The sequence below is a fragment of the Helobdella robusta genome, assembly GCF_000326865.2.
Source record: "Helobdella robusta unplaced genomic scaffold HELROscaffold_9, whole genome shotgun sequence".
Lineage (NCBI taxonomy): Eukaryota > Metazoa > Annelida > Clitellata > Rhynchobdellida > Glossiphoniidae > Helobdella > Helobdella robusta.
Genome location: NW_008705512.1, coordinates 1109087 through 1121425, shown reverse-complemented (window position 1 = coordinate 1121425; position 12339 = coordinate 1109087). Strand labels below are relative to the sequence as shown.

Genomic DNA, 12339 nt, shown 5'->3' with positions numbered 1-12339 from the left:
GTAAACGCAATCATCTCGTAGCATGCTTTTCATACATCAACGTCAACGGTTCGCTCAGGTCTTTGTGTGTATAATATAATAATAATAATAAGAATAACAAGAATAATAAGAATAATAAGAATAATAATAATATAGAATATTAATAAGCACTGCCTGTAAACCTTTTGCCCAAGAGAAGAAAATTTTATTGATACTAATTTACATAGGCAATAAAATAGTCATAAAACTTTTGGAATTAATCAACCCTGATTGCATGTCATATTTAACACTAATAACGCTTATACAGTTATTTACAATAAAATCTGCAACCAACGCTGTCACTGCAGGTAAAAATACAATACTAAGTTCTCCGCTAAATAACACTAGAGAAGAGATTCTTGTTAACAATGTCGATGGTATTGAAATTAAAAATGTACACATACTTTCAACGAAAAAAAGAACACTTGGACGATAATGCAAATTAATGCCTTCCATCTCTGCGGAATGAAACAATATAATAATGTTTAAAAACTACGTGCAAATCAATGTGCTCTCTGGACTCCATTCATGTTGGTTTTGCATTATGCTACTCTGTTTACTGATAAGCCTTATAAAGAAGAATTTTTTTGTTATATTTTCAGGTATACGTGCACTGAACACCTATGCATACGCATTACCAAATACATTAAATACATAAACGTAATGTTGAAAATGTTACCTTTGTGTCTACCAAATTATCTTATATGAAATTATCATGAAATAAAACAAATGTAATTACTGAATAATTGTCTTATTTGAAAGTTTAATAATCTTTGCGGGAAGGGTTTGAACTTTTTAGAAGTAACAATTGGCAACAATTTTTTTTCTGCAGTTTTCATTCAAATTTTGCCGAATATGGCTGTTGTTGTGCAACTGCAACAACTTGAAGCCAAAATTTAAAACATTTTGTCAAATGCAACCAAAGCTGCCTCGTGGCCAGGCTTGTAACTATTTTTATTTCATTAATTAAATTATTGAATTTGCGATAAATTTGTAAGGCTTCAATTATAAAAAATTTTGAACACGGCGATAACATGTCAACCATAAAGACAATGAGAGAAGATTCGTAGAAGAATAAAAATTAGTCACAAAAAACCGTTCGTATCATATCTATGAATTGTTACATCTATGTTGGCAATCTTAACTGATTGCATTAAATTTAAAGAAAGCCTATTTTAAAGGGATATCTACCACAAATTTTTATATGGAGCACTTTGTTAGTCCACCATCGTTTGATTGCTGTTCACGAAGTACCACAGTTTGTCCTTTCCACATTTCATCGAAACGATACTCACTTTCAAAATCGCGCAATGCATCTTCGTCAAAACTTTTGCACGTTTCGACGAAGATGCATTGACGAAGATACCGTACAAAAGCGCAATTAAAAAGAATTTCATCTTCTTTTTAAGCATCAAAAAGTATTTGCAGTTTCTTCGCAAACGTCGTCAATAGAATGGGACGGTGTTGGAGGAGCATGCTTGAAAACAAAGTTTTTGCTACGTCACAAAATGAAAATTGCTTTTAACATTTTTGAAATATAAAAGTTTGACTGTAAAAAAACGGACGAGATAGAAATCTGATAAAAGGCGTGCGACAATGAAAATATTTCCAAGGATAGAATCCGATAGATTCGTTTGAAATAAATGCATATCTCTGCTGCATGTTGAATGCACGGTTATTCATTTACAGCTCCGTACGCATTGCGTACTGTATGTTGAAAGTTTGTTTCTTAAGAGTTGTTGATTGATGTTCGTGTTGTTGTTCATGTGGTTGCGTTGTTGTAGTTGCATATCTGCATCTTGCGTTAAGCAGTGTTACAAATTGTAATTGAGCTTAATTTAAGTGTCAATTTATCGAAAATTTCATAACTTCAAACTAGGCTGTGAAATGAAAATTATAAACTCATGGTCGCTTTCATAATACTCTTCACTATGCTTTTTTTGCGTTTATCCTGAAATAATCATTGACCTATCAGCCAAACTGCTCCGAGGAACTTTAATTTATTTCATCAAATAAAACAAAAATAAAAAATTCTTGTTATAGGTCACCATTTTCAGTAACTTGAACAAAATTACAATGTCAAAGAGTTTGTTATTTCCCAGATTTAAATTAGGCTCAGTCTACGGTGCCGTCTACTCCTCCAAACAATCCGCCGCTTCATTCCGAACCGAACTTGCTAATGACGCGCAAACTTAAAATATAAATCATTGAGTTTATATTAATAACGCAGAAAACACATTGACTTAAAAATAGCAATATTTGATCTTAACCAACCCAGTCCTTCTCAATTTATTCCTCGGTTATGCGCCTAAATGACATGGTTAAGTGAATGATGAGATGAACCAGGTAAAGAAAACTTTTCCAAACAACCAGCCCCAGACTAGCGAATGGTTTAGTTGACGGCGCTAATTGTTCAGGCGACGCAACCTTTCCTGCTTCGTGTGCATTCATTTCTTCATGTCAATACTGCTAATGAACTATCAATGATGAACATTTTCTTTACTTTTTGCAAAATATTTTTGCATTTATTCATAAAAATTTTCAATTTGATTAGTCTACGACACTTGAAATAAATTTATACACCGCAGCTGCAGCAACAGCAGTGATATCAGCAGCAGACACACGCGGATACACAGCGTAACAACCACACATATTAGCGTAGGCATATTTATAGAATATAAAAACATGCAGAAGAGACGAGGCATAAGAAAGAGAGGTGGATGCGATTTAACCTCAGCGATACAATTTGAGTATTTGCTCAGCGTTCGGGCTCGTGTCATCTACTTTTTTTCACCGAAATAAAAGCTGGTGTCTTTTTTTGAACGAGTGTGTTACAGAAGATTTTTTGTAAGTTTTGTTGTTATTGTTGTTGTTATTGTTGGTAATGTTGTTATTGTTGTTGTTGTTGATATTGCTGTTGTTGTTGTTGATGTTGTGTTGTTAGCGGTGTTGTTTTGTTGTTGTTGTTGTTGTCTTTGACGTAAACAGAAATGGTTTAAATGTTTAGATTTGTTAATTTTGTTTTGCGAGTTCAATACATACTTGAAAAGATTTCATATAATTCATTTTATTCGTAACACTCGTGAATTTTCGAAAAATATCAATAAACTACATAACTCAAAAAATGACTTATTTTTGAGCAGAAATCAGAAACTTTTGTATTTTGTAAAGTTGTCATGTTCAATTGAAAAACTTATGACGAAGTTTGTCTTTCATTGTCCATTTCTAAACCAGGCAAAAAAAACCCAGGGCTTTGCGTCAATCAAAATGAGCATTCTGGACGTTTGCCTCTTGTTCCGTGCTGAATTTCTGTAGTTGTGCATGTGTGTACGCATAGGTTTGTGTATCTATGTATGTGTTGTGTGTGTCTGTACATGAGTGTGTGAATGTGCTTGTGTTTGTACATGAGTAAATGTGTGTCTGCATCTTCACATGTGTGTGTACGTTTGGTAGTGTGGGTGTGTGTGGTTGTCTGTATATGTGTGTATGTGTGCATAGTTGATTGTGTGGGTAATTTTTAATTTTTGTGTGTTTGCGCATTGCTCTAAAAAAATGTATGGCGGTTGTTCATTTATCGAAGCTTGACTTGATCTTATTTGAACTTTTCACAAATAATTTTGGGCAAATAAAATATTATAAAATGAATTTATTAAGAAAATTTTTAGTTTTATAAATTTGAAAACATCACAATTGAATAAATAAATGGTTTGTTAAACATCTATAGATATAATGATGTCGCTGCTTGTATACTCGTACATAATCAGCAGAAAGCAAAAAAATATTTTTTTTTTCCCATCAAAGATCAATGAAATGTGCGAACATAAATTTTATCTATAATGTGATCTGCCCGGCAAATCATAGTAGAGCAGGATTCTGGTCTCAGTGTTTCACTCAGCCTGATTTATGCCCTGGGAGCACCATCTCGTTGATGAAAAATAAAATCATCTTAAAAATATTTATTAGAATTTTTCGGCTAAACTAAAAATAAAACAAAAGTAGTTTCATTTTTTCTTGGATTTATGTGGAACTATAAATTGTTTTTTTTTATTTTTTGCGAAAAGATTCGTGGAGGAAGTTTGATTGAAGCTAACAACATTTCTTGCCAATATTAAAAATTCCATGCGTTAGCAGAAGATATGCAGAGGGAGAAAGATGAGTAGGCTAGGATGTCTAACATGATTCAACGCTGAAAGATTGATGTGTGGCTCGGCTGAGAGGGAATGCTTTTCAGATCGAGCAGCATAATTAAATGTTTACAGCAATATTTAATGATAGAGTCACTGTTTACATGTAATTAAAAAATATGAGGATAAACTTTGAAAAAATTATCTAAATAAAAAACAATTGAAATTATTCGCAAAATATCATAGTTCAGATATTTGAAGTTTTTTAAATTTAAAAAACGTTTCCTCGTAAAAGGACAATGACAAACTAGTGTCAGTACGTTGAAAATTAATCTAAACACCTATCAATCATGGTTCGCATTTAATTAGCTTGGCCATTGAGGACCTGAGAAACACTGTTAACGAAGACATACAACCCATCAACCCAGATATGTCCGTATTAGTGTGTGTGTGTGTGTGTGTGTGTGTGTGTGTGTGTGTGAATTAGTGGTGGTCTACTTGAAGAAGGGTATTATGTGTGTGTGCACCATCAGCTCATTTAACACTTCTGCACTGCGTCCCATTTATTAAACTGCTTACTGAATTGGAGTGAACGTCTAATTTTCATTCCTGTCTTCCATTTCATTTGCAATCAACCGGAGAATAAGCGCCACTATTTTTGAGTACTGGCACTTTCTTAGGATTGAAGCCACATTGGCGAGTAGTTTGAAAATGAGACGAAATCACAAGTGATGGATCCAGAATGTTGCCGGTGGGGGTGATTTGAAAATTCTAAAGTTGATGACCTTCTTTGCTAATTCCTCTTTATTCCAAATTTCAGTATTTTTTGCTATTTTACGTTTACCTTATTAGAGTATTTAACACCAAATTTTTAACATTTTTCTTACTTTGTTTAGAAGGGAGATCCGTTGCATTTGCCACTGTCCGTCGTTACTGCTATTCACTCTTTGCTCTTGATTTATAAGTAATTTCAGCTTTTGCATTAGAAAAAAAAATTTTTCACTTTGAAAATTTTTGATTAATAATTTTATTGCTTCAACGCTTGTGTGATTCCTGTTTAATTTTATTATCCATCGGGTGTTTATTCTGTCAAGAGTAAAAGTTTTAACACTCCCGAAGTCAATGCTTAACGATCATTTTTTGAAATGATGGGATGATGTGTTTGTGTTCCTCTCATTTTGAACTTCATTACAACAACATCGACGACGACATCAAAACAAACATAGTAAGAGTGGTTTGGTACTTCTTCGTTCAAGTTATTAAACGATCATTTCAGTTAGTGTCTTATGATAAATTTTAACTTTAACAAAATTTTTTATAATTTTTGTTCTTATAAATATTTCTGATAACATTTTAAGCTGCTATTACCAATGATTTTAATGATTGCTAATAATAAATGCCCCTTTCTCAGATATGAATTAGAACAACCATCTATCCAATTAAGGCTGCTAACTAACGCCTATGCAAGAGACAAAATATGAACAAATATAATAATGTTAAGAATGTCAATAAATGATTTTTTTTCAAATTTTTAAACAAAAGCCGGAAATAAGATTTTGTATGTGATGGATGGAACATGTGCTGAATGACGTTGTTGTTGTTGTTTGTTACTCGCATGATGGATAGGTTGGCCGAAAAAAACGGACAACTGATTTATGACTGAAGATTGGAAAATTTATTTTTTTAGAACTTGGTTAGATCAAACAACTGAAAATATTTATTTATAAATTTATACAAATAATTTGCACTTTTGTTAGTAATGAAATTATAATGTAAAGCACACTTCTACGAGCTTCTGCTCGTAGAAGTGTGCTTCTACGTTCAATTCAAAATCAACAAAAACCACAATTTCAATCACACAACCGCAAGTCTAAGGTACATAAAACAAACTTTTTTGATAATACAAAACACAAAAACACATTTAAAATATTGCTTGCTGAACTTCCGTTGGAAGTGTGTTTGTGTTTGAGTTTAAGTCCAGATTTATTAAGGCTGATCAGTTCAGATGCATTGAATCGCTTCAAATTTTTTTATATTTTGATCAACTCTTATGAAGCAGAACAATTTGTAAGTTTAATGTGTGGTTTAATGAAAATTCAATTCGTTACGTGCGAATCGAATTCGAAAATGTGTACACTGCTAATGACAGAAGTTCAATATTGATCATAAAAATAATTAATCTTACCTGGAGTGACTTACTCATCTGATACAAACTTCCACTGATTTTTTCATGCCTGTGCTTCTCATCATATCTTACGTGAAAAATTAAAATAAATTGAATTTTCTCTTATATGTTGACATATTTGTTGTTTTATATTTCAAATAGTTTAATACGACATTTCAAGATTGATTAAATCGTTTGACGAGTTTCTTTAATTGAATTCACAATTTTTTAGCTGTAGGTACCAGGACAATAACAGTATTACTGTTAGTATTATTTTATGAAAAAGATTGCTTCAAGTATATAGTGCCAGAATGAAAAACCGCCTTAAGCAGAAAACGAAATTACTTCGGATTTTGAGGAGAAATATTCCCATTGAACAACCAGCCCCAAGCATAGTTACAAGCATAACAATGGAATTTTGTTTATGTTTATAGACTAAGGTCTACACAAATTACAGCGGCTTAAGTCTGTCAGTAAAAGCATTATCATTCAGTAGACCGAAGAACTTCGGGCACAATCGAAGTTGTCATTTAGAAGTTTCAGTGAAGAAGCTTATCAGGTTAAGAATCTAAAACTAACTTGGTTAAGAATCTAAAACTAACTTGGAGTCAATCTATGAAAGAGAAGTTTCAGGCAGGTGTTGCTGAAAAACAGGTTATTGCAGTCAGGAAAGAAAGGGAGAGATTAAATATGATTGTAGAATTGAAAGAAAAAGGTGGACCCTTCACTAATCCGTATGAAGTTGAAAAATACATGAAGTCAGACATCACTGAAGCCAAGAAGCAGAAAAGAATAAAAAAAGAAAATCAGTTTGCTAAAGAATTATCAGCGTATTTTTCTAAATCTGATCCTCTGTTTCGCGTTAAGGTTACCCTTCCGAATAAAATACGTCGTGACATTGAGTTCAGTATTTCATTGAAAGCATTACTTAGACAGTACTCAACAAATCAGTCATCTGCCACCATGCAGCAATTTCGGGATGACCATGCATCATTATTTCATTCACTTACCTGACTCTGTACATTTGCAAATTATGCATGCACACATACAAATATGATTTATGTATCCAACAATTTTGATAGTAGAAATAAAGTAAATGATTGCAATTGTACATGCAAGTTTCGTTAATTACATTTTTTTTTGGTTTTTGGGTAGGTTTCAATGGGTCGGTTTGGCTAGGTTATTGTATTTAGTTACGCCCCACAGAATAATTTTTTTCAAATTAAGCCTCGAATTCAAAACTTGAGAGGAATCAAATTTAACTAAAAATTCTTGTGTTAAACATTTTTGGAATTCTTGTGTGGCCAGTAACTCGATGCAAATGGTGTTATGTTAAAATTCAGGAACTCATGATTATCACCGCTTCCTTGTAGGATCGTCAAAATAGGCAAAAGTTTTTTTATTCTTCATAGATGAAAGTAAGAACTTCTAGCAGCACTATTGATCAGAAAAGAAAGGGAAATGCTAGAATCAAAGATAAAGCCTAGACTATGAAACTTGTGAGAAACATCAAGAGTTTTAGAATTAAATGAGATAACAGAATGAATAGTAATAGAACGTTTAGATTTTTTAAAACAAATCAATTCAAAATTAGAAGAATTAAGATTATAAAACATAGAGTCAAACCAAGTGATAATTGAAGAAAGACATAGAGATAGATTATGACGAACACTATTGAGATTAGATGGAGGAAAAGAAGTATAAATATAGGAATCATCAGCATGCAGTTGACTAGTAAAAGAAAACTTATTAATAGTACAAGGTTGTTCAAAAGTATATAATATAAATAGAAAAGAGCCAAAGATAGTTTTTTGTGTTGTTTGTTTATGTCGTCGGCGTTTAAATGCGTTTGTTTAGTTTTGAATTTGTGAGTGACTTTGCAAAGTGTTTCTTTTTTTCTAACAGTCGAACTTGAAGGTGTGATTTTTGTTTAATTTTATTATCCATTTTATATGTCTGTTCTGTCAAGAGAAAAAGTTTCAACACTCCTGAAGTCAATGCTTAACGATCCAAATACTGCCCTGTTTACAGGTACCTGGTGATAATTACATTATGTTGCAAGTGTCATAAAATTAGTACCAATGCTGTTGCATAACGTTGTTGCATAGTGTATGCATAGTATTCATTTTATAATTTGTTTACTGTTAAATAGAATGATTTTTTACTTTCCAGTTGAGCATTTTGAATAATTTCAGAGATATAAAAGTTGTCAGATTCATTTGAATGCAGAAATAAAAACAAATAACGAGGACGAGATGATGGCGGTGGAGTTGCTGAGTGGATGGCGTGAGTGACTCAATTAGGAGAATTATGTAAGTTTCTAAACAACATTTGAAAAACATTTAAAGAATAATTGTAATTTTTACATGTTAAATAATTGTTACTGATGTTGCTTTAACACTCTCTGGTGAAGCAAACAGTGGAAGCCAAACGTTGTAAGCGAGTGCATTCCAATTTTGTTCTTTTAATAAGTGCCAACTTTTTTAAGTTCTTATAATTTTTATTTGCTTCAAACATCTTAAAAAAAATTTACATTGGATTGAAACAAATTGAAAACTTGATTAAATATTTCTGCATTTTGCTGGATTTTTTTTCAAATTCAATTAAAACTCTTTTCTTTTTTAAAAACAGGAAAAATATAATTGTTTGCCCGGAGAAAACGAAGGATTAGGCATGAGCATGGTACGCCTCCGGAGAAACAGGCAGTCATAAATCTTAAAGTTAACATTCAATGATGAGTTGCAACTCTAATCTAGCGAAACGTTTAAACGACGCTGATGTTAATAAATTCGAGTCATTCATCCGTTCGTTCGTGTCTACTTCGTCTTAAATTGTATTAATCCAATTTATATTCCGTTCACAAAAAAATTTCAAATTTCATTTGAATGGTTTTAAATAGAATATCATATAAAATATCGTATCTCTTATATAAGTTGGCAGATAAAAACCATCATCATGTGACCATTAAAATTATTTTAGTCACTTCGTAAATTTTTTTTCGCTCTTAAATTATCATCGCTTATACAGTGCTTTTGATTTTATTGAATTTTTTATGAATATCACCATTCTCGTTATTCAGTTATTCATTTGAATCAAATGAAGTCATCCTGCATTTGAATGCGCATCAAAGTTTCATCGTAATATTCTTCTCGAAGTAAGGGACTCGATAGCATGAATTGTATTGAGGAGATGATTAAATAAACATCCACGTCTGCCGTTGGAACAGAGAAGAAATAAAAAAAAAACGCGAACGGAGAAACAAATGCAGATGAACGCATGTTGATGATGAATGGCAGTTAATTAAAATTTTTCACTGAGGCGATCATCATCATCCTCATCATGATTGTCATCATCATTATCACCATCAACATCATCATCGTCATCGTCACCATCCTCACCACCATTATCATCACCATTTTTCTCATCGAACAGGTTCATCTGGGCAAAATTAATGTGAAGAAAACGAGTTAAATCCGCGTCTGGAAACTTTATTTGATCAAGCGCAAACTAATTTTGCATTAAAAAGTTGAAATTGAACAAAACGCCATATCTGGAAACAAAATAGGAAATACCACAGTGAAATACAGCATTAAATTGTTCAGCGCGATGGTCTAATGGTTAAAGTGTCTGGCGTTGCTGATGCAGTGGCGGAGTTCGAATGCAGTGACATCCCAGCAAATCACATGAGAATGCATCACACAAGGAAGATTGTGTGATACGTTGATTCACGTGTTTCTACATAGACTTTGTGTTTGTTGTTTTAACGATTATGCGTCTCAGTTGCTTGCCACGCACTTCATCAATTGACATCATTATTTTTATTATTAGCACAAATACCCCTGTATAATTCAAAACAATACCAGAATATAGAGGTATCAATATATAATTGCACGATATAAATAAGCTGGCGTAATGGGGTGGTCCACATATAATCTGAAAAAGAGTTGCTCTTTTAAATGTTTTAGTAAGAAGGTAGTTAAGTTGCATCCGAGTTGATCAAAATACAAACTGCGCATTAGCTGGGCGATCTGTGTTTTAATTGATGTGAAACTATGAAAAGATTTTGAAATGAATGAATGCCGAAGTTTATTTCCAAGTATATACACCTGCTTCCAAACTTATTTATAGATAAAATTAATTAATTCATTTTGTTTTTAAGAGTAAAAAACTGTATATTTAAATTAAATTTTAATTTCAAAATATACAATTAACGAATGTATAGGTAAGCATCCATCGCACTGATACACGGAAAATAATGCGAGATCAGTCGATACGAATTACAATCCTCCATTCATTTGTTGTTCGTGTAGGCAATTATTAATTAACGGTAGTGTTTGTTACAGGGGATGGGTATTTTCTAAAACTGAAACCAAATTTTGAATATTGCTTCATATTTTTATTTAAGATGTCAGCCAGGGAACGTAAATCACAAACCTCCATGCCTCCATCCGATTTGAATGTGCTGGTTGGCAAAGTAGAACTTTATTGATTTTCATATAGCTGGTTTTTCATTTATTAGAATATTTATCTTTAAAATGGTTTCCCTTAGACGAGACTATCAATAATAAGAATTTCGTTACATTCTTCTGTGAATTAATTTGATAAATCATTCAAAATTACTTACGTAATAATAACTCGTTCGTAATGTTAAGGTTTTAACGGGTTCCATCAAATCTGTCAACCAGTAGCAACTGTTAAACGGTTGAACAACAAGCATGCATGTTGTTTTTTATATTCATATCAGTTTTATAAACTTAACAATTTAAATTTTGCCGAAATAATAAAAACCAGCCATCGTAATTAACCTCTCAACTTGGCAGCGCAATGTAATGCACCCACTCACTCACACACACAAATAGCTTCAAATACGCTTTCTTTTTTGATCTTCAAAACTTGGAAAAAAATCTATCAAGCGTGAAGCCAGCACGATCCAGCTCCAACCAAATTAAAATTATTTAATAATAGGAGCCAGCAACCCAGTGTCGTCAACATCAGTGCTTAAGTAAAAGTACAACTAACATATATAAACGTTACATTTTGTTAAGTTTTTTGTTATATATACCTACCAAACTGGTGCACATATATGTGCATATGTTACATATGTCTTGTTTACGTTGTGTGTTTTTAAAAACATCAAAAAAGGCATTTATGCATTTAATTATTATAACCAGTTTTGTAGAAGTGAATGATTTTAAAGAATATGATTACATACAACAAACACGATATATGTATATTAGGGTGGAGTGAAAAATTTTTTTTTCGAAATTTCAAATGCCTGTGTTGTCAAAAGATGTCTTTTAGGTCAATTAATAAATCACTAAAATTTAAACCACTTTTGTATACGTCTTGAGGTTCCTCTAGGCTCCTTTAGATTTTCACTATTAACACAAGTAAAGTCTCGACTATTAACGTATAAAAATGGTCGATTCTGCTCAAAAATACTACACAGTACACAACATCTCCTAAAATTCTTGATTATGCTTAGCAACAATGAAAACTAATATATAAATCTGAAACAATTCAATTTCATTTGTATGCACATCTCTAATTTTTGCTAGATTCCTTTTCGCAGTTACCATTGACGACCAAACTGATTTTATACTTTTTTTCAAATATAAAATGCCTAAAACACGTAAAGAATTATTTTGTGAAGTTTTTGGTTTACCTACTGATTTGCTAGGAAATGTCCTTCCTACAAACTCTGACGTAATGAAGTGTTATTTGTGGAATAGGAATTTTAAAAGAAAGTGCCAATGGAAAAGATCCTAGCGTAAATAACATTTCGCGACTTATTTTAAACGAATTAAAACAGATCTGGCAAAAAGCATCAATTCCAATCATTTCAGATCAAAGAATTTTAAGCTTGATAGCAAATCTGAATCAAAAATATAAATCAATAAAAAAGAACATGAGAAAGTCGCAAGAAAAAACGCTCGCGTTTAGAGAAGTCAGTGAGAAAACTTTGTTTGACATATCTGCATGCAAGTGTGGTGAAGATTTTGATAATTGTTTTTGTAAAAACAAAGTGCCTAA

General features: G+C 32.2%; 1 protein-coding gene across 1 annotated transcript; it reads left to right on the top strand.

Annotated features, from left to right (window-relative positions):
* Positions 1-6921: 6921 nt before the first annotated feature.
* On the top strand, positions 6922-7320 carry HELRODRAFT_166030 (hypothetical protein; the record flags this gene model as incomplete). Its single annotated transcript, XM_009033068.1, has 1 exon — positions 6922-7320. One exon carries the CDS (start codon positions 6922-6924, stop codon positions 7318-7320), a length of 399 nt encoding a protein of 132 aa, XP_009031316.1.
* Between the last annotated feature and the right edge of the window lie 5019 nt (positions 7321-12339).